General features: G+C 45.1%; 1 protein-coding gene across 7 annotated transcripts in view; it reads right to left on the bottom strand.

The window, feature by feature from the left end:
* The window catches only part of ACLY (ATP citrate lyase), a 362794-nt gene that overhangs the window by 208648 nt on the left and 130241 nt on the right, over positions 1-23905 (bottom strand). For all 7 annotated transcript variants that reach the window (XM_078645438.1, XM_078645433.1, XM_078645436.1 and 4 more), the window contains exons 8-10: positions 10924-11042; positions 9927-10063; positions 9465-9526 (exon numbers count right to left, since the gene is read on the bottom strand). In XM_078645438.1, the coding sequence (XP_078501564.1) occupies positions 9465-9526; positions 9927-10063; positions 10924-11042 (318 nt within the window). The remainder of the gene's footprint in view (positions 1-9464; positions 9527-9926; positions 10064-10923; positions 11043-23905) is intronic.

Genomic DNA, 23905 nt, shown 5'->3' with positions numbered 1-23905 from the left:
GTCGTGGCTGTTTGCAGGGCCTTCCTGACCTTAGGGACCTTAAGATAAGAGGCGTGCAGCGGGAAGACTCGGTGGCGTGTTCGGGAAGTAATGGTGAGAGTAATTGGGGAGTGATCCGAGATGCCCCTAGGGTGTATGAGCACCTCTTCGACGCGCTGCAACCCATCCCCCAATGCCAGGAAGTGGTCAATGCGGGACAGACTATTATGGACGGTGGAGTGGAACGTGTACTGTCGCAGTGTTGGGTGGACGTGTCGCCATACGTCTAACAGCCCCAGTGCCTCAAGGAAGCGCTGAAATCTGGAAGGACCCCTGGGGAGGGCGGTCGCCGGGAACCTGTCAAGTTGTGGGTCGGCAGGGGCATTGAAATCCCCCCCTAGCAGGGTGTCACTCTCAGGGAGGGACAGCAAGAAGTCGCCCAGGGCAGGCAGCATCACCGAATGCAATGAAGGCGGGATGTAAACTGAAACTATAGTCAGGGGGCGCCCTTCCCATTGACCACTCACTGCCGCAAAGCAGCCCTGCGTATCCGTTTTTGTGCTAAGGGTGATAAAAGTGGAGGATTTCTTGAGCAGGATGCCTGTAGCCCGGGACCCAGTGGAGAATTCTGAGTGGGTCAACATTGTATACCCCCGTCTATCCAGGGCCTTAGTGGCGGTACCCGTCAGATGGGTCTCCTGGAGGAGTACGAGGTCAGGTTTATGACGCTTAACCTCTGACAAAACAAGGCCGCGCTTCACTCTATCACCCAGACCTCGCACATTCCAGGCCAGAAGTTTGAGGGAGGAGCCGCCCAGTCGCGTCTCCCCTGCCAGCATCACGTTAGGTTGTTCGTCCACCACCATCGAAACTCAGAGACAGAAACCATCGGCACAGACCCCCACCTCCCCCGCTCCGTTCCAGTGAATAGCACAGTACATGTTACATTTTGTGATCGATACCATGAATCTCCCGTAAAACCTAACAAATCCCCCCCCCAACTCCCCCCACCCTGCCTCCCTGCCAAACGGACTCAAAACTGCCCGCCACCCCAACTTAGCAGAGCGCTTATCCCATGTCAGAAACAGAGTACTTGCACGTCAGGGGAGAGTGTCCCCCAAAGCAGGCGGTCCCTTTGCAGTCCTCGGGTCACCCGAGCCAGCGTCCATGAACGACTCGGAGAAGAATCAGAGTGGGAGTAGAGTTCAGGTTTAACTTGGTAGCCCCTCTAGGCCGTATCATTCGCCTCCAGCCGCACCCAAGTGGTCCTGTGACGGTGATCCAGTCGCGCTGTTCCCGGTTGGAGAACGCGAGCCCCGCCGGCTCCCGTCTCCCGTCCTGTTGCGTCGGCGGTTGGAGGTGCGGTCCACAGTGCGCCAGCCATCCAGCCATTCCCTGGCATTCTCCGCTGAGTCGAAAAACCAGACCTTCTTGTCCGCCACCACTCTCAGCCGGGCCGGGAACAACATGGAGTACGGCAGGTCTTGGTCGCGTAGTGACTTCTTGACTTCTAGGAATGTTTTCCTCTTACGGGTGACTTCCGCTGTGTAGTCAGGAAAGAAAGAAATCCGTGAGTTTTGGATTTGCATGGGCGGCGCCACCCTGGCTGCTTGGAGGATCGCATCGCGGTCCCTAAAGTTGAAGAGTCTCGCCAGGATGGGGCGCGTGGCGGCCCCCGGGGTAGGTGTCCCTCCCGGGACCCGGTGGGCCCGTTCCACTGTAAAAAAGTTGGACAGTCCCTTCGGGGCCAGTTTAGACTTTATAAGATCTTCAACGTATAGGTCCATGGCCCCCTTCGTTTCAGACTCCGGAACCCCCAAGATACGGACGTTGTTGCGTCTAGAACGCCCCTCCTGGTCATCCAGCTTACTTTTTAGAAGTTTGTTGTCTGCCTGTAGCCTCTCCATTGCCACTTGTAGGTCAGAGACGTCTTCTATTAAGGATTTATTCACCACCTCCACCTGCTTCACTCGTTCGCTCATTTTCTGGAGGTCGGCTCTGATAAGGGTAACCTCCGCCGCGGTCGAGCCCACCGTGGCCTGTACCTGCTCCAGCGCTCTTAGTACATCGTCCAGCGTGGCTTTTTTAGCACCGTCGGTATCAGCGCCCTTCCCCAGTGATTTGCGCTGCTCAGGTTGGGCGGAAGTCTGGTTATCATAGGCGTATTTCCCTAGCTTCGCCTGAGCAGCGGTCTGCCGCAATCCCTTCCCCGCCATTGCCGTCCAGTGGGACAAAGTTTATAATGGAGCGGGCCGGACGCCCGTAAATGTCCGCTGGAGGGAAGGGTACGCAGGGGGGGCCCAGATTGGACGCGGGCCAGAGGCCGCTGGCGCCGGTAGAGCGCCGCCGGCCGCCGCTGAGCAGTGGCGGCCTCGGCTAAATCAAGCAAAATGGCGACTGGTGCTGCACAGGTCCTCCGGCTTGTGTCGAGCGCAGCCAAGGGGCACAGCTGCCCAGCGTCACCGGGTACACAGCGTGAAGGATGGAGAGGTCGGCGGGGAGGATCGCCAGCAAAGAACTTCGAGTGATGGTGTCGTCGGCTGCTTCCGGATGGTTGCGCCGGGGAGGGTGAACTTCCGCCCGGCCCTAGGATTCACTCGACACCGATGCTCGCCTCGCGTCACCAGGCCAGTCCTCCGCGAGGGACGTAGATGGAGTTTCGCCCCGATTCCGGGGTCCAATCGCTCCCAAATTTTCTGTGCCAGCGCCGTTCGGTCACCGCACCCAGGACACCCGCTGCGGACTGAGCAATGAGCGGATAGGCATGCGGATTGATGCGGGAAACCGCCTCGCTACGGGAGCCTCTCTAGGTCGCTGCCGCCATCATCGGCTGCTAGCCACGCCCCCGATGTTTTCCTTTTCTGTCAAAGCATACACTCTGCTTGTTGGAATACGGGCCCCTGCTTGCAGGTGTATTCGGCAGTCATATACCCTATGAGGGGGTAGATTGGTTGCTTCCTTGGCATAAAAAAATAAAATAAAAAAAAATATATAAATAAAAAAAATAAAAAATAAAAAAAATCGGTGAATACGTATGATATACTTCGGGTAATATTGTATCAGGTTCCTCTACGTTATCCTTTATCTTAGTCACTGTTTTCTCATAGTCTGCTGGGTTTATCGGGGGTCTACTAGCTGCCGTATCTGATAACGCAGTGCTAATGCTAGACACCATGGAGGTTAAAGGTTGCTTGTGTGTATGGCATGATGTGGAGTCGAATACTATTTGTCCTGTTTGCCAATCTATGGTCGGGTTATGTTGTCGTAGCCAGGGAAGTCCTAACACCACCGGGAATTGAGGAGACTGAATAATATCAAAACTAAGGGATTCCAAATGGGTCTCTGCTATGACTACTTCTAATATCTCAGTGGTATGAGTTATGGGACCTGATTTCAACGAACTCCCGGCAATGGTGTATACCTCTTCTATTGTCTTCTTAGGAATGTTGGAAAAGTGATTCTTTGTGCCCATTGACCATCCATAAAATTACCAGAAGCTCCGGAATCAATCATTATGGAGACTTCCAATTGGTGAGTATTCCCTTGCAACAAATAAGGTACAAAAAAGTGGCTCTGCATATGCGATAGGGAGGAGACTATAGATCCTGAATGACCCGATGCCTTAGTCTTTCTTGGCTTCGGGTCCTCTAGTTTTCCGACTTTCTTTTTTGTTTAGGCTTGATGGGGCATTCTCTTAGGAAATGCCCGGCTTTGCCGCAATATAAGCACAGTTTAAGATCCCTTCTGCGTTTGTTTTTCTGCCTCGCTGAGGGGTCCCTTGATGCTCCCGATCTGCATAGGTTCAGTGTTATCTGAGTTCCCTTCGGTATCGGTCTTTCTTTCTTTGTGAGTTATTCTATTAAAATCAAACCTTGTCTTATCTTTCCTTCTTTCTCCTAATCTGTGGTCGAGTTTCACCACCAGGTCTATTAGCTCTGTACATGTATCAGGGGGATCTACCACGTGAGCCAATGCGTCTTTTACTTCATCACGCAACCCTTTATAGAATAAGGCACTGCGTTTCTCAAGAGGCCATCCTGCTTTAGCCACTAGTCTGTGGAATGTGGATATATATGTGGGTAGGTCTTTAGAACCCTGTTTCAGTGTCAAAAGTTCGGTATCAGCTGCATGCGTGAATGTATGTTTGTCGAACAATTTCCGCAATTCTCTTTTGAAAGCATAATCAAGAAGCAGGGGATCATCTCTTTCAATAAGGGGTATAGCCCAATTTGCAGCAGAGCCTCCTAAATAGGAAAGGACAAAGGCAACCTTTGCTTGATCCGAAGGAAAACAGGCTGATTTGCACATAAAGTGTAATTGGCACTGACTAATGAATGCCGCACATTTAGTTGGGTCTCCGTTGAACCTTTCTGGTGGAGCCAAGGGTATAGGGGTAGGTGGAGTAACAACTTGAATAACAGGAGTCTGGGAGCTTGATGCTCCCTCCCCTCCATCTACATCCATTCTGTCTAATCGCCCCGCCAACGCTTGGGTCTCCCGCTGAAGGTTACCCATCATGTTAGCAAGGTCACCTAATGTCACTTCCATGGTACTCGGGCGGCAAATAGATAGGGGCTTCGCGTTCTGTTATGCTTGTCGTGAATGTTGCCTCGGGAGTACCAAGGAGGTGATGCTCGTTCCACTACTTCCCCTTACCGGTTCACCATATGCCAGATTGGAATAACTGGACACAAATAGTGATGCCCGTCAGGGGAAAACAGGGAAACAAAACAAGGTAAGTAAGGGAAAACACAGGTTTCTTCATACACAGGTGGAGTGACTGTCGATCCTGGGGAACCAACGAACCTCTGTACACGGTCTCCTATATGCGAGTACAAAGAACAATAGTTAGTACAGTTTTTATGACCAGTAGTAAAGAATGTAGGAAGATTGGGTGGAACAACATAAATAGGGAGGACAAGTCTGGTAATCAGGAAATGGAAGTTCTCCGTGTACCCTGCAATAGTTCCAGAATGATTATCTTTGCTACCTGCACTATGCTCAACAACGTAGAGGATATATTTATAAGCCTACCTTTCTATTTGTAAAAGGGAAATCGAAAAGCAGGAACTAGAATCTATACTCCTCTAGTTCCGGAAACAATAATCTAAAGCCGGGACTAGTTTCAATGCTCCACTAGTCCCAACAAACATACAAGGAAGTTCTCTAATTCCAGAAAACAATAACCTAAAGCCGGGACTAGTTTCAATGCTCCACTAGTCCCAACAAACATCCAAGGAAGAACCTCTGTCTTCCGAATCGTAACTATATCCAGAGCACGAACCGAGTGGTCTGTAGGAAAGGAGTAACAAAACAAACTAACAGCAGATCCCTTAAGTAATCAGGGGATAGCGTCCGACACTCGGACTTGAACACGAGTCTGAAGTGTGTGCGCTCCTATTAATGAACGCCACACAAGTTCTAAACACCACTAAGATAACATATATGCCACAATGCTTGGTACCTGAACGGACGACCCGATGACAGCCGCAGACCCGACGGGACCCGCTTCATGCCACCACCGTGACCCGGAAACGACAACACAGGACCCCGGAACCGAAATGGAACGCAAAGCGTTCTTGGTAGGGAAGGGAGTGGCTAAATGCCGGAAAAGGTGTTCACGCGCATGCTCGACTCTTCGCGGATGCGCCACATACAGTGCCAACCAACTGGATGCGGTTCTTGCCAACCACGACTCCGGCTACAAGCACGACATTTATGCCAGATTCTGCACGATAACCTATTATTATTTGGACACCAGTATATATATGACAATTATTGAGATACAATCAATTTATTCATCGAGCACTATTGAATAGTGCAAGGCGAAATAATAACCCCTTCCCGATGTGAGAGTGTCCACATACCGTTGATATACCTCCTGCCTTACACTGTTACGGGTATTACCAAGCCCTGGTGATATTGACCTTCCCTCTATTGTACCGATGAAGACTCGCACGGCCGAGGTGTAATCTACCCGTCGGGCCACTAGACGAGTTGAAACGTCGACACCCAATTCATGATATCACCCGGACCTTGATCCCCCTCCCCCCTTAACCTGACGTGCTTACTTTGGAACTTATGTCCATCTTTGCATTGATAAAATTAGAAAAGAAGAGTGTTAAGGCTGGGTGTTTATTGAGACGGTATTTTTCTAAACCGTCCGTTCTTCATTGTAAAGATTGTAATTGTATTTGTTGTCACAATTTTTTCTGATTCTCTCTATAATCTTTCTAAAAACACTTATATCATCCTTTATCACGTCTGCCTTTGCACGTCCTTTCTTGGGGCATAATCACCTTTGGCAAAGTTGTTTTATTAATGTATTGAATGTGACATTTGGAAATTGTTTTTTATGAATTCAAAATATCCATTGAACTAGCAATGAATTAAATTGCTTGGTAATAAATAAGTCTGTTGCTTTTTGCTGCACCACATGCAAGATTCATCTCATAGAGCTGCAGAATTATGATATGCTCTGAATAATTTTGACTGAGTAACTAGGTATTGACTCACGCTATGTTTGATTGATGGTAAGGACCATTGTTTCTCTTATCGCAATTTACCCAGGTCCTGTACCTATTGGGTTGCCCCATTTTTGAAAATGGATACACTGTGGTTCAGCGCTGTTATTTCTGGGGCAGCATATAGTCAACGCAGAGCTGAACAATGTCATTTAGTGGTGCGCATAGCATAACTGGTGAAGCCTTTCCAGACCCAGTCTCGTGCTGTGGGAGTATTCTAAGGTGAGGAATATGCAGTTATTTGTATGCATCAGACATCAACTTTGCATGATAACTTTTCTAGCAATGAAAATTTATATTTGTGGACATTTCTTACTTCAATTGGCACAATCTACCTATAGAGAGTTAAAAACATGTGAATGTCATTATTTAAATAAATATGGCTGAACATTCAAGTGTGTCGAATGGTAGTGCTCCACATGAGTTAAATTTTGAGCTCTCAGTCTAGGTATTTTTCAGCTTGACCAGAGTTGCTGCATTATGTACAGCAGTTAGCAGCAGCAACAGCATATTCCATCTGGTAAATATTTTGTTTTGTTCAGTGCCTCTGTATTATTTTAAGCTACTAATCTGCCAGTGATGAACACACTTCAGATCTTTGGACACGTGTAAAGAAAGCAATGTTTCTTTAGTGACAAGTTCATGAGATCTTTGAAGAACTTTCATTAAAGAAAAGGAAAAAAATGGCGACCGTGCAGTTAATTAAAAATGCCTCTACACTACATTTAGATTTAAAGGACAATTGCTAAGGTCTCTTATTCTATTCACCACTTTTGTAAAGCGAATGGCTACCAAAACATCAGCCTTCTCAGCGCTATCGGAGTGATTGGCGTAAGTGCATAAAAGAGCTAGAAAGATTAGGGGAAGAGTTCAGTCTTTCATTTTTTTTCTGAAAGTCATGACATTGTGCTTCTTTTTGGAGGCTAATACGTAGAGTGTTCAGTAGCTTGGGTGCAAGGTAAGTTAAAGACCGGCCTTCACTCCTGACTTTCTTGAATGTTGGGACAAGGAGCAGCTCAAGGTTGTTTGACCTCATGTCCCTGTTGTCATGGTAGGTATTGGCCAATTGCTGAAGAACCTAAGGATATGTGTTGTGCTTTGCCCGATGTATGATGCAAAGTGCCTTGAATTGTACCCCGCAGCTTATGGGCAGTCAGTGAAGAGTTTTGAGCGCTGCACCTACGGAATGTATTTTCAGAATGCCCAATAGAGAGTTCTGAATAATCTGAAGTTTTTTGGTCACTGACTTTGGACTGCCTATATAAAGCGAATTACTATAATCAAGGTGAGACAGGATCAAGCCTTGAAGCACAATTCTATGGGACTCTGTCAAGAGCCATTTCAGGACCTTTCTCAGGCCTCTCAAGAGGCAAAAACAGCTACCAGACACCTTTTCTGCTTGGGCGGCCATGGTTAGCCGATTGCTAGGGATCTAGGCTCTTTACTTCTGACTTGGGGACTGGATGTTCTCCTAGAAGAGATGGCCAGATGATCTGATCCCAGAGCATTGGTTTCTACCACAATACCAAAACCTTGTTTTTTTTCTTCATTCATCTTCAAGTAACTGGCTGTCATCCACTCTAGGCAGCAGTGGAGTCTCACAGAAATAGAGTTCATGGCTGGTGCCAGTGTGACAATAGAAATCATCTTAAAACTAAAGGAACAGATGATATCTGATAAAAAGGCAAATATAAATGTTAAAATGTGTAGGGCTCAGAAAAGTCCTGTGGAACTTGACAGTATAAAAAGGCAAATATAAATGTTAAAATGTGTAGGGCTCAGAAAAGTCCTGTGGAACTTGACAGTACAGCCGATGGCTGGACAACATGAATGACCCCTCGCTAACCTGAAAACTGTGTCTGTCCAAAAATGAGGCAAGCCACCTGAAGGCCTTCCCTGTAATACCAGCTTCTTCCAATCGGTGAAGAAGAATAGGGAAGGAACCTGCATCAAAGGTCGGGGTGGGAGGAATTTGCGTAATCGCGTTATGCAAAACTCTGCAAAACGGTAAAAAATCTCCACAAACACGCAGAAATTCCGCGAACACGCGGAATTGCTAGTTCGAGATGCTTTTTTACTGTTCGCAATCGCTGTTTGCGTGCTCGGGGAAAAATATCTCGCGAACACGCATTTGAGAACGCGAACAAGCAAAAAATTTCGTGAAGCCACGGAACGCAGAATTTCGGGCAGTTTCGCGCTCTCTGCGGAACGTGAAATTACCCAAATTCCGCGAACGGAACGGAATTTACCGCCCAGGCCTAATCAAAGGCAGCACCGCTGATCCACCCTGGTCCTGATCATTTTGAGATACTCTGTGGACCTGAAAAGAGCTGTTTCGGTGCTGCAATCAGCAAGGAATCCTGTCCTGGTAGGATGAATATTGTTGGTTTCCAGATGATCTGTGATGTGCCTATTTACTATTTTTTCTAGAATTATGCATTAGGCAGTAGGGAAATACGTCTATAATAACATCTCGGAATCTAAATTAAGTTTCTTTAGTAGTGGATGGATGATAGCGTGCTTACAGTCCTCTGGAACACCACAGTTCTTCAGGGAAAGATTACACAGATTGGTCATGGTGGGGAGCATCACATTGCTGCCCCTCTCCCCAACCCCCCGCCACTCAAACAAAATGTCAATTTAAAATGGGTGAAGCAGTGAGCCCAGTTTAATTAAGATTTCCACACATTTATCAAACAGTGACTGTTAAATTTTGCAATAGGACTTCTGAAAATAAAAGGCTGCTATTGAAATCACGGGGTATCAGATTTAATCATTGTTACGTTACTATTGAAATGTTTTGGAGAGGGAGTAACTGTGAAAGAGAAAGAAAGTTCAAGATGGCATGGGGCAGTCTTTGATCCCACCCCAACGTCTTGAAACTATTACAACTATTACATATAGTACACTATTCAACATTGAAACATACAACTGAGCATTACGCACAAGTATATTTCTTACCTTGAATGTAGCAGCTACATTTGTGAAGTTGGCAATACTGCCTCCAATAATCAGGACCTTGCCTAAAGGGTGAAAGGACAATGTTTCAACTAGAAATGTTTGATGCAAAGTCTTCAAACATCAACATTCTGTACACAGACCGTGAAGGACAGGGGAAAAGACAGCTGGGTGAGATTTTGATTTCACTGCTAACCTCTAACTCGAATCTAAGAAAACATTTATCAGATGCATGAGAAGGTTATTCCAACACATCGCAGCCAAGGTTTGTGGATTTGTAATGAGTAAAAGATCATTGCCTTCATTGGGTCAAAGCTCACTGTCAGCCAATTAAAACAGAACATGCAGTCCCCATTTAGGAGACAATGGGCGTGCAGAGGGGGTAGGGAAAAGATCTCAGAGCTAATACAGGCTATCAGTCCCTCTACATTCAGAAGAATTTAGGTTGAATGATGATGTAATTACCGTCAACGTGCTTCTCTCGAGTCATGAGGGACAAAATTGTCTTGGCGTAATCATATGTCTGTTGCTCACTGGGGGCACCAGAATATTCCCCATAGTTTGCCAGTTCATCAACTCCACCAAGGTCACAAATAGTGTCACTGAAGAAAGAGGAAGCACATCTGATCATGCAGGCATTTACCAGAGGTATCCATTAACTGCTTCATAGAAGACTTCACCCTACAGTTACCCTATACCTCATCAGACAGTAAAGAAGAGGACAAACCTATACAATTCAAGAAAGCACACTGGATTTTTTCTATAAATACGTGCAACATTTGCATCAGAAGCTTCAAAATGGTAACACAAAAGCATTTGGTTCAGGAAAATAAACATTGTACAGTAACGCATAATATCCTTGGATGTAAATGGAGTGGAAAGGAGGTCTTGGCCATACAGCATGCTAAAACAGGTAAAAAAAAGCTACTGAACGTGGCATCCTTGATAAAACTTCAAAATCAGTCAGCTGTGACCAATTTTGCCTCACAGTAACCCATCATCATCGGAATGTAAACTACTGAACTGCTCAACTCAGTGTATTGCTACATCGTTATACTGCAAACTAATAGTCATAAACTCTGTTCTAGTTATTTGCACTACAGCACTCATGATCTTCAAGAAAAATAAATGTTTTTGTAGTTAATTAAAAAGGTTTATAGGGTTTCTTTCCATAAAACCAAAGAACTATCCCTGAGCTTGGATCTTTATGCAGAGGGCAAATGTCCTCTGTCCCCCAAAAGTGTCCTTAAACTTGATCTGGGTTCTTCATTTTTCTTAACCAGGTCCTAATTGAGCTTAACATATACGCACCATAAAGCCTTCGATACAGAATACGCTTTTTCAGCTCTTCTGCCTTTCTCTACCTCCCAGCTCACCATTCTTCTTATTCATGGGGATGCTAGGTATTTTCTATGAAATAAAAGTGATAGCAAGAGCTCAAGTGGCAGCGCCAGCTCTTTACCTGTAGACAACAGAAGCGCCCCCACCAGCCACCATGGTCCAGATTCGTCCACGTGGGTTCAAGATGGTCAACTTCAGGCTGGCACCACTCTTGGCATCCAAGTCGGCAATGTAAGCTTCCTGCAATCAGAAGCAGAGAGGTTCTTTTGAAGATGGTCAAAGGAGAACGGGGTTCAAGTAACAAGTAAGTAGGCAAGGTAGAGCTGGTCTTTCAGCTACATAGTAAATGAATTGTAAAAATGCAATTCGGAAATTACTGAAATAAACAAAAGGGGTATTTGTAGTATACCAGGGATCTAAAACTGACATATTATAACACTTTGGCCCAAAAGCCTCCAAAGCAAGGAATTAGTTACTTACCTGTACACTATAGTTCTCCAGTATTATCTTTCATAGATTCGCATGCTTGTATCTTCCCCGTCATCATGGTGGGAGTCTCACGGTAACAGAATGACCAAAGCAGTATCATAGAGAAGAAAAAACTGCATAGAAAAGCCCATAGGGACTGTATTATTTGGTAACCAGACCTCCTCATTGTTTGGTCCAAAAGTCAGCCAATCAGCATTACTGCCCTGACCTCACACTCCCCAGCAGAACCTTCCTGCCTCAGATTTCCAGCCCCAAGTGCGAGACATGGATAAATATCGAGATAACAGGTTCTACCTGAGAAACGGGGAGGTGGGCGGGCGCATGTGAATCTATGAAAGATAATACTGGAGAACTATAGTGTACAGGTAAGTAACTAATTCCTTCTCCAGTATTACATCTTTCATAGATTCACATGCTTGTATTAGAGTAGCAAGTAGTACCCAAAACCTGGAGCGTTTCCATGGTAGAACTCAGTAGAATGGTTCTGCTGCTTAGATACTTTTAAAATATAATTTGAATATACGCAGAGCAAATAAGAATAAAACCGAACATCATTAGTAGCGTACATGGTAAGTTCTTCAAAGAAAGACTTATTAAACCATCTATAACAATAATAGACTTAAAATATAGACTGTACATAATATAAACACAGTGCAAAGAATACCTTATTGGAATAGATGTCTCAGAACAGCGTGTCCCACTGCCGTGTCCTCTTTGCACGCAGTGTCCAGACAGTAATGCTAGGTAAATGAATGCACACTCTTCCACGTTGCCGCCCTGCAGATGTCAGGCTAGAGACACTCCTGCAAACAATGCCATAGATGTCGCCATCTTTCTTGTGGAGTGAGCATTCACCCTGGAACGCAGCGGCTTTCCAGCTTTTTCATGACATTTAATGATTGCCGACGATATCCATCTGGCAATACTCAGTCTTGACAGAGGCAGACCTTTTCTCTGACCCTCAAACGCAATAAGTAATTGTTTCGATTTCCGAAACGTTTTTGTTCGCTCAAGGTAAAATTTCAAACACCTGGAGATATCCAAGGAGTGTAGAGCCCTTTCTGCATCAGAAGGATTGCTGAAAAAAGTTGGCAAAATAATTGGTTCATTAAGATGGAACGAAGTAGGAACCTTGGGTATAAATTTCGGATTTGTCCTTAGTATCACTCTGTCCTTGAAATTGGAGAAAAGGCTCTTCCACTGAGAAGGCCTGAATTTCGCTAACTCTCCTCGCCGAGGTGAGTGCTAGAAGCAGAGCGGTCTTCCATGAGATAAATTGTAAGTCTACCTTGTGTATAGGCTCGAATGGTGGCCTCATAAGTTGTGCCAGAACTGTATTGAGTTGCCAGGGTATTGGCGGCTGTTGAATGGGTGGAAAAGCTCTAAAGAGCCCTTTGACAAATTCTTTGAATAGTCTGTGAGATCAAAGAGACGGCTCATTCGGCACCCTCCTGAATCTTGATATTGCCACCAAATGCACTTTTAAAGAGGCATGAGACAGGCCTGCTTTTGATAATGACAGCAAGTAAGGCAAAATACCTTCAGGGGGTACTGTAAGCGGGTGAAGTTCTTTACCAGCACACCAGTGACAGAAACGTGTACGTTTTATTCGTAGACGTAGCCCTAGATTGCGATAATATGTCCCTGCAATCTTGCGGTATGATCATGGACTGGAATTCTCGCTCATGAGGTTCCATGCTGATAATTTTAGCGATGTCAGGTCCGGGTGTTAAATCTGGCCATTGCTCATTGATATGAGGTTCTGGAACGTCGGGAACTGCAACTTGTTGCCCTTGGAAAGATGTAGCAGGTCTGAAAACCATGCTGGTCTCGGCCAAGCTGGTGCCACCAGAATAACCTGACATGGTTCTGATCTTATCTTGCGAAGCACTCTTGGAATCAATGGAAATGGTGGGAACGCATACGCGAACATTCCCGTCCAGTCCAGGTGAAACACATTTCCTTTGGAATCTTGTTGAGGGTACCTGGACGCAAACTGTTTGCATTTTGAGTTATCCCGTGTCGCGAACAAAGCGAACGTTGGTGTGCCCCATTTTTTAAACACTCTGCGAAGCTGGGTGTTGTTCAGCTCCCACTCGTGCGACACACTCTCCGTGCGACTAAGGACATCTGCCCTTGTATTGAGAATGCCCTGAATATGTTGTACCTGAATAGAGATGTTGTGTCTTATCAGCCATTTCCAAAACCTTTGCGCTAGCATGGAAAGCGGTTTGGACCGTGTTCCCCCTTGCTTGAGGAGATAAAACATTGTTGCGGTGCTGTCTGTCTGCACAAGCACCGACGATCCCTGAACTCTGGGTAGAAAAGCTTGAAGCCCCAGAAAAACCGCTTTGAGCTCCAACATATTTATGTGACGTTGCGCTTCCCATTCCGACCAGAGACCCAGGATTTCCAGCTCCTGAAGGTGCGCACCCCATCCTTGCAGCGAAGCATCTGACGTCATCACATATGTGTGACTCTGTGGTTCGAAAGGCAGACCCTGATTCAAGTTCTCTCGAATCTTCCACCATGACATGGCCACCTTCATTCGATGAGATATGATGATCCGATCTTCGAATGTTCCTTTCGATTGCACCCACTGCTCGTCTAGCTGTTCCTGTAAAGGTCTCATCCAAAGACGGCAGTTTGGAACCAGTGGGATACAAGATGATATCATTCCCAACAAGGATTTGTATATCCTCACAGAAGTGAATCTTTTTGATTGCAGAGGTTGCTAGGCCCATAATTATTCTGATCCTTTCCTTCGAAGGATATGCTGTTGCTTCCTTTGTGCATATCCATGCTCCTAGGAATTGAATGCCTTGTGCTGGGATCAGGGATGACTTTTCTAAGTTGGTCCGCAGGTCTAACCGTTGAAACAGTCTGATGCAGCAATTTAGGGATGTCTTGGCCTTTTTGAAGGATGGACCAGTCACAAGCCAATCGTCAAGATATGGGTAAATGCAGTGACCCTTCAACCTTAAGTGGGCCGCCACCGGGGCCATGCATTTCGTAAATACCCTCTGGGCCGATTTGAGGCCGAATGGCAACACTTTGAATTGAAAATGGCGACTCTCCACAACAAACCTCAGATACTTTCTGTGCTTCCGATGAATTGGTATATGGAAGTATGCATCCATAAGATCCAATGAAGCCATGAAGTCCTTCCTCTTTAGCAGTAGAAGGATCTCTTGCAGCGAGAGCATTCGAAAGGGAATTTTCTTTATGTATTGATTGAGATCCCTCAAATCCAATACCGGTCTCCATTTTGTAGTTTGCTTCTTTTTGATGAGGAAGAAATGTGAATAAAAGCCTTTCCCTCTGATGTCGAGGAACTTCCTCTATAGCCCCCTTTTGTAGGAGTCAAAGGACCTCCTTTTGCAGCTCCTGAGTATGTTGATGGTGTCTGAACACCGGGGGATGATCTGGTGGTATTTGCACAAACTCTAGGGTATGGCCCCTGTTTATTACGTCCAAAACCCATTTGTCCGTTGTTATGGACAGCCAATTTTTGAAGAATGGAGACAGATAGTGGTCGTTTTCGGGAACTTGCCGAGTGGAGATCGCCAACATGAGATCATTGTATTCTATTAGACTGCTGATTCTTTCCTCTGTTGGAGGACTTGCCTCTGGGCTGCTGCTGAAAGGAAGAGTGGAAGACCTATATTGTTGACCTGTATTGTATTGCCTATAGCTCTGCTGGTTATAGGGCTGATATCTGTTGGATTGATATGTAGATCGCTGATTGAATTGGCCTCTCTCTCTCACCTCTTTTGCGAAAGGACTGAAACCTTCCTTGTTGAAGAGACCCCAGTGCTCTTGCGGTATCTGTATCCGACTTGATACCCTGTAGGGCCTCATCTACATGCTTGCCGAATAGATTTTCGCCATCAAAGGCCATGTCGATAATCTTCGCCTGCACCTCAGGCCGGAACGAGGTTGCCTTTAACCAACCATGTCTTCGAAGAGAAACTGCTCCCGCCATCTGTCTAAAGGCCATAGAGGAGACATCCATGGCAACATCGATCGATTCAGAGGCTGATTTCGCTCCATCACGAAGGATAGCAGTTGCCTCTTCCTGCTTGTCCTCCGGGAGTGCCGCTAAAATGGGCGCCAAATCCGACCACATTTGTCTGTTACAGCGGCTGAGTAGAGCCATAGCATTGGCTGCTTTAACAGTAGAGGCTGCCATCACTGCAAACCTTTTTCTGGCTCCGTCCATTCTCCTTCCCTCCTTATCTGGCGGCACCATTGAAGTGGAAACTGGGTTTTTGGAGTTCCTTTGTGCCGCTTGTGTCACCACCGACTCTGGCCTAGGGTGTCCTATCAGGCAGGCCGGAGAAGACTCTGGTGCTCTGTATTTCTTTTCGATTCTAGGAACAGAAACCGCAATGGAAGCCGGCGTTTTCAAAATTTTTAGACCTTCATCCCAAATATGTTGGATAATTGGGATTGATCGTGAAGACTTTCTAGCGCTGTCTTTGAAGTCGTATAAGAAACATTCCGTTTCTTGAACTTCCATCTCTAGATCGAATCTTCTAGCTGCTTTCTCTATAATGTCGTGGAATCCTCCAATATCTTGAGGAGGAGAAACGGATGGCGCCGGAGTAGGTGAGGGAGCTGACGGCAAAACATACTCATTCCATTCCTAGCCTCCCGAATTATCCTGTAGGAGCTCACCCTCCTCAGGCTGATCATCATCATCGGTGTCGGTCAGGTCATCTCTGATTGTCACCACTGGTGGCGAACGTAGAGTCTACGCTTGATGCGTATTTTGGGCCCCCAGAGGTTGCGCTGCAGGTGCCGGTGTAGACGGCAGAGGCGCATTTGCCTCTGGAAAACGACGATAATAGTAATTAATCATAAGCCTCAGGTCAGATACTAGAGATGCAGGCACGGAGACTGACTCTTCTCTTGCTTCTTCCTGCGGTTCTTCATCCTCACCATAGTCACCAGTCTCCTGGAAAGATTCATACCTGGAGGACTTTGACTGAGTCTGTTCCTTAAATGAAAAAACTTCCTCCTCATCCGAGTCCTGTCTCTTTATTTTAAGCTGTGAGGGACTATAGGCCACTCCAGAAGATCCCTCCTCATCTGAGTCTTGCTCCAGCAGACTGGACAGAGGCAGAGGAGAAATTTGCGTCCACGACATGAATTCCGCCGATTTACTTATCGTTGACGAACCCCTTGACGATTGAAATGAACGGATGGAGATTAAGGTCTTCGACTTTGGCGATTTAAAGGCCTTCGCCGTCGAAATCACACTCATCGTCGACGCAGTCATCGTCGACTGAGCCATCGTCGACAGAGCCGTCGTCGACAGAGCCAACGTTGACGGAGCCGCCGTCGTCGTCAGAACCATCGTCGACGGAACACTCGTCGACGGGGTCTCCGTCGTCGAGGTCTTAGTCGTCGACGAGGTCATCGTCGACGGTCTCCTCGTCGACGAGATAGTCGAACTCGTCGACGTAGTCGTCGTCGACACTGACTTAGATCCTGTCATCGTCTAAATAGTCGGTCGTCGACGGGGCTGATGTTTTTACCACAGATTTTGAAGCAGAAACCATGGAACTGGTCGCCGGAGCAGAAGATGCCCCTTTCTGACCTGACAACTTCTTGAGAGGAGTATGAGGCAGAGAAGACGCCTCCTTCTCCTTAGACTTAGACTTAGACTTTTTAGGGTCCACCATTTCTTCAGAATGTGAGGCCTTCCTCTTCTTCGGTGTTTGAGCAGCAGACTCCTCACCAGAATCTGAATCTGATGCGTCCTTCTTTTTTTGAAGCCACAACAGCAGACGAGCCTCTCTGTCCCTCAAAGTTTTAGCAGAGAAGGTTCTACAATATTTACAATCCTTGGCAATATGTTTAGAAGACAGTATAGGCAGTCCTTGTGAGGGTCTTCAGAGAAAAGCCTAGCCTTTCCACAGGATCTGCAAGGGTGAAAAGCCTCTTTTTTGAGCTTTCAGACATTAAGGCAAAATAAACGACAGACAATACCTTATCCAAAAGAAAGTTCAGTTGAAAAAGGTCAAAAGTCCAGACTGGAAATAACAAACTGAGCAGAGCTCAGGGAGACTCCTTTCTCACACGAAGGCGGTTGGAAATCTGAGGCAGGAAGGTTCTGCTGGGGAGTGTGAGGTCAGGGCAGTAATGCCGATTGGCTGACTTTTGGACCAAACAATGAGGAGGTCTGGTTACCAAATAATACAGTCCCTATGGGCTTTTCTATGCAGTTCTTTCTTCTCTATGATACTGCTTTGGTCATTCTGTTACCGTGAGACTCCCACCATGATGACGGGGAAGATACAAGCATGTGAATCTATGAAAGATGTAATACTGGAGAAGGTAAGCTACACATAAGGCCTGCCAGTGTGGATTTTTATTATTAGCATTTAAGCAAACAGCGAACAAACTGGTTGTGTACCGGCATAGGAACAAACACGCTGGAGTTTTAAGAACGCTAAATATCACTTTGCTAGTATAGATGTGTACAGTCCAAGGATTTATAAATATGGTGGCCATAGGAATTCTCCCAGTGTCACCCTGCCATACTAAACTTTGAGCCAGTGCCCAGCCTCCCACACATCTGCCAGTGTGGAATAAACCTACGCGGGGCAAACAGAGATCAGGTTTTGAACCCCCAGACTCGCTCAATGGTGGACTTAACAAGTTTTCCGACAGTGCCAATTTTGAGTCAATTCTGATGAGGATGGTATGCTTGATTGCGTTGTCCAGAAGCAGTTCCGACACTTTATTTTGCTTTCCTATTTTGACCCTAGACTTACATTATCTTCAGGGTGATTGGAATAGAACAAACTCAGGCACTAAACCTACTGAACAATGCAACATACAATGGCATCAAGAAGATTTACTGGTGGAATAGCCAAGTTTTTAAGCTTTTCCAAAATTCAAGCAGGTTTGATTTATTCTGGAGTTCCACAGCCTTGCTCTGTGCAGGTTACAAAAATCTTCCCACCCCATAATGCTCTTTTGAATTTGGAGACTACGAGATTAACACTAAAGGAACGGAGAGATCTTGTTGGGGTGTCACGTCAGAAGCTTTGTGCTAGATAGGCTGGGCCCAAGCCATGTAGGGACTTAAAAAACATACTAAGGGCCTTGAACTGGATGTGCTTTCCAATAGGGTGCCAATGTTGTTGAGCCAAGGCTTGAGACGCAGACTTTTGTCTGGTAATGGCCAGAAGCAGTCGTGCAGCTGCATTGTGAAGTATCTGTAGCTTGTTCAGTAAGTGTTTTTTTAATGTTAGTGAACAGTGCATTACAATAGACTAATTTGGAGGTAATAAGAGCCAGAACTACTGTTTTGACAAGGCCATTGGAATGTAGGACAGAACCTTCTTAAGAAGTTTCAAGATGAAAAGACATGATAAAGAAGTGATATGGTTAATTTGTCCCTCTAAGATAATTTGGTGTCAATAATTACCCCCAGGTTTCCAAGATCTTGAGGCCCACAAATGGGAGACTAGAAGGAAGTATTGATGCCAAACAATAGAACCTTTGTTTTTGAAGAGTAACTTCAGACAACTGTCCAACATCCACTTGCCTATATGAAGCATAAAGTAATGAAATGTAACTGCGGTGGCATCTGGATTAACAGCCACCCACACGACGATCTGAGTATCGTCGGAGTAGAAGACTAGAGCAAAACCATTAGATTTAATCAGACCCGCCAGCGGGGTAACATACAGATTGAAGAGAGTGGGGATTAAGGAAGACCCCTCTGGCACCCCGCATGACAAAGAGAAAGACGGTGATGAAAAACCTCCACCGTTAGAAAAGATGTTAAGAGGGCCAAGACTCGGTCTTTTATTCTGATTGAGGCAAGTCGGTCAACCAGAAGGTCATGGTTGACCATGTCAAACGCGGCCAAGAGGTCTAATAAAATCAGGGGTGCGTTGACCCCTCATGGTCTTCCTAATTTCTTCAGTGGCAATAATAAGATTTTCAATCTGCCGGATGCCTATGTAATGGCTGCAATTTAGTATCTGTAAATGTATTGCACACCTTTTCAGCGCCAGGATGCTCCTTTCGGAGCGGCAGTCGCACTTTACAAATACTGAATACAATACAATACAATACAATACAATACAATAATGAATGCAAGCTCTGTGCTAGGAGGACTACGAAACCCAAACTGAGTTAGGTTTAAAATCGGATTGCTATTTATAAAGGTGGTCAATTCCTGATGGATGGCCTTCTCAAAAATGTTGGCTGGGAATGATAAACGGGAGATCGACCTGTAGTTGTTAGGGTCGCTTGCATCGAAGTTAGGTTTTTTTGTTTTTGTTTTTTGGAGCGGATAGATGGAAGCTATTGTCTACTCCTTTGAAAAATATCTCGAACTGAATATTTGATTACAGATGCAGGTGGAGGTGAGCAGCATTAACCTTGGGCACCAGTAGCATTATTCTGGGGGGACCGGGCTCCAGTGGAGATCAGATGTTTGATTTCCTAAAACAAGTTAAATCTTGATCTTCAGTCAAAGCAGAAAAGATTGATAAGGTGCTAAATTCTTCAGATAAAAAAAAGACTTGCCGGTAAGCAAAGAAGATTCAACAGCTGCTGCAGCATGGGGCGGTTTCCTGCCTAAGAGATTCATAGAAACCTCAGTTATTGAAGAAGGGCCCACGGCTACCTGGCTAGTCATCTGGCCAAGGGATTGATTTGCTACTAAAAAAAGAGTTGTATACGGATTTGATTTGGTCTTGGAAAAAAGATACCAGGTTATTGCAGAACTGGTGACTAACCATAGAGTGTTTTGTCTCTGGAAGTTTAGAGAGTGTTTAACTGTTACAGACATTTCCTTTGTGGAGTTTTTTATAGCTTCATTTTTGGCTGTGAAATAATGAGTTTTTTCAACTTGGATAAGAGGCTTTATAAGTTTGTCGTCACTCTTTTAATACAACCTCCCTTTTCTTCCTAAATCTATGACATTTCAGTTTTTGATGTCAAAGGTTTTCGTTGAACCAAGGTTCTGGAGGGTTGGAGAAGTGTGGCTCAATGGTTAGAGCGGCAGACCCTGTGATGCAGATGTCTAGCCCGGGATCAGGGTTCAATTCCCCGCCTCGGCGGGTCTTGAGCTCAAAAATTCCACGGACCTGATAATTCTCGCCTCGGTGCCTATTCCAATCATGGAGTCCCACTCTGCAACTCTGGGCAATACCTTGCTTAATCTCCACAACGGCCCCCACAACGCTAAGGATGCCTGGCCTCCACCTTGGGGGTGCCCAGGAGTGGACACCTCACAGGGAAAGCCAGGATGGGTTCCACAGCGGTATTCGTACAACCGCCTTGAGACCCTTGCGGGAGAGTAGTGCGCTATACAAGTATCAATTTACATTTACATTTTTGGTCTTACAGTTGCGATGGCTTTTAACTGGGGTCAACTGTTTTAAGGAATATGGCAGCCATTGATTGTAATTACAGATTGCAGAGTCTAAATCAGAAGGAATCTTGGTTATCGTCTGAGAAAGCGAGGATTGTTGGCAAAATGGCCTCTGTACCAGCAGAAAGAAGTCATCATAGGATGCATGAGGAGAACCGCGCTGCTGCAGTTTCTTAAAATCGATCCCGCTATGAGACCAAACTTGATCAACGTTGCTAAGAAGAGAATCCTGAAACCAGGGACATAAAGTAATCCTAAACAACAGATATATCAGATACAGATTGATCTAACCCTGCATCCTGCCTTCCCAACTAGGAGAGGACGACCAAAGTGACTGAGATTTTGTCCTCCATCGTTGGTGAAACAGCAGAATCAAATGTTACAAACATGCACACTATAAAGATGAAGTGGGTCATGCAGCAACAAAACAGTGAAGCCTTAATAGTAAGCGATGAGATAATCCACATATAAGAAAGGACATTTTGATACAACATTTTGACAAACCGGGGTAGTACCCTTTTGATGTTATGGTTGTGCCATCGCAATAGGATATGGAGCCATGAATGCAGAATTGCGAATAAACATTGAAGTAAAAAAGGCGCGCTTAGCTGGATACTTTTTGAAGGTTACTGAAAAATAGTGGGAATTAGAAAGAAAAGAAATGCAACTATGTGTACAGGCATCTGGGAAAGAACCATGGTGGGGTAAGCTTTGTTTTCAATAAACATGAAAAGCTAGAGGACTTTAGTATGGATGCATCAAGCACCTGAGCTCACTTAAGGTATTTCTGAGAGTTGAGAATAAATGCAAAGTAATGGAAAGGAGACTGGAAGTGGTGGGGGAAGAGAAGAAGTTTCCAACAAAAAACAATATGCAAAGGAAGATCTACACTGTGAATCCAGAACCAAACTCAAACTTGTCTCACTAATTGTTCAAGGTTTAAATAAGCACTCCATGCGTTCTTAAGAGACACTAAAGAACAGATTGGTTGCAAAAAATACATCTTGTATATGAAGATGCAAAAGATGTGCAGGGAGTCCTACCTGACCCTGCACTGTGTGGTAGCCTGAGCTCAAAGCAATGCAGTAAGGATTCTCATACCTAAAAATATAGAATTCTTTAGAAAACATCCTATCGCAATATGCAGACGTACAGATAATTCACAAATTGAATCCACTATAAAATGAATACAACAAAATTATAAGTAGTAAAGTGCACCTCTGGATACTAACATCAAGGTGAAAAGACTTGGAGTAAAACAAGACTGGGAAATTTCTGGCAAATAACCGTAAATCCAAATCCAAAATGTTTAACGTCCGATAAAGACAGGAAGATCTAAACTAAAAACCAAAATGTGGGAAGTCATTATTTTGGTGATAGACAAAGACCCCCTTAGAAACTAAAAATAACAGCCTATATTGTACAATTTATTTTGAGTAGAGGTATCGGTCTAAGTACTACCCACGCGACTGCAGAAGTTTCTATCTCACTTAATAGACCCCACTCAAACAAGATTTGTAAAGGGCAGATTTGCCGCTGATAACACAAGGCTATCTTGCCATGTGATAGACAGGGTAAAATGACTATATCCCCTCCCTCCCTCCCCATGATGGCCACGGCGCTGAATAAGGTTAGTTCTTTAATAATGCTTTCTGAAAGCTTCATCAGCGCTCTGCAAATTTAACATGGGACTAGATTATGAACACATAATGTTTGAATATTTCTGGCTAGTGTCTGCTTATCCTCAGGTGCGTGAGGGGCGGGATTAGAATGCAGTCTTGCGAAGGGCACCAGACCGGGTTGCCTCTCTTTTCTCCCTTACTTTTGTCATTAGCAACAAAACCGCTTCTAGCCACTATCCACATTAATCCAAATATAAAAGATTATCTTTTCTCACTCGCACCCAAAAACTGTCTGTGGGCACAGATGACATACTAATCTTTTCAGAAGATGCCTAGTTAGCCATTCCATGCATCCTTGATACAATTAGCCGTGAGAAAACTGAAGTCTTTCCTCCCAATGATAGTCGCGAGGACAAATCTGAGACAGCACTCAAAATAGAAGGCATGCAGTTCAAAAGATACATAGACTATTCAAGGAACAATACTGAAAACACACTGTATATAAAAAGACAAACTGGCACCTGGTCGCCTAAATGCAAGTCTGGTGGGGAAGGATAGAATGATAAATGACAATTGCAACCCAGATTAACTTTATAACTGATGGAAGAAATGGGCCAGCCAATTGGGGATATTATTTATCCGAGATCCTGCCTCATGAACAGCAGCCATGATCTTCTGCAATGCTACAAAACAAGTACAGGTTACCCAATTTGCAGTTCCACAACTTTCTTCACAATGCATACATTAAAAAAAGACCCATAACTCTGAGCATATTCACGTTAAAAAAAAAATGTATATGCATGGCCTCAAAACTGCCTGAATTTCCAAACTCCTGGAAAGCAAGGATAAAGAATAAACTTGCATCCACTATAAAGAATTGGGAGAAGACGTGTGCTAGGCGAAACATATACACTTTATCAGAACTAAATTGGTCTGATATTCTTAAATATGCTACAAAGATTGTAATCTCTCTCATATTATCACAATGTAAATAGTGGTCTATGCAGAGGGCCTTCTGGAATACAGGAAAACTTTTTAAAGGTGGGTCTGTTGAACAACCAAGAAAACAAAGCAGAGTTAGAGCATGTGTTTTCCTCTTGCAAAACAGTTATACGATTTAGGGTAGAACTGGGATGCTCCAGTATTTAGATCTTTCAAACAAACATCACACGTAACTTCATTAATGTTACACTTGGCTCCTGGTTTCTGCCCCCTCCAAGGCATAAGTCTCCCTGATCTCTTTGACAAACTACTAACAGTGGGACTAAAAACCATTATTGTGAATGGAGAAACTACAATAATATTTCCCATCACACCTGGGGCCGTATTATGCATTTTCATTGTTTGAGTCAGTCGCACCTATTAAAAGGTGAACCAGGTGCAAACAATGAAAGTGTGCCCTATTAGGGTGAATGCGCTGCTCCCAGGGCAGCCGCGAACTTGCGCTGGACCCAGGGCAGCGCCTTCATGTGAAAACACGGAGCGGCTGCTTGCCGTCGCTCTGTGTTTTCACAGTGCAGGCAGCGCCAGCCTGCACTTTTACAGGAATTAGAGATCTCCTTGCAGGCGGATTCAATCTGTGACTG

The sequence above is a fragment of the Lissotriton helveticus genome, chromosome 5_1 (genome assembly GCF_964261635.1).
Source record: "Lissotriton helveticus chromosome 5_1, aLisHel1.1, whole genome shotgun sequence".
NCBI lineage: Eukaryota > Metazoa > Chordata > Amphibia > Caudata > Salamandridae > Lissotriton > Lissotriton helveticus.
This window is presented reverse-complemented; position numbering and strand designations above follow the sequence as displayed.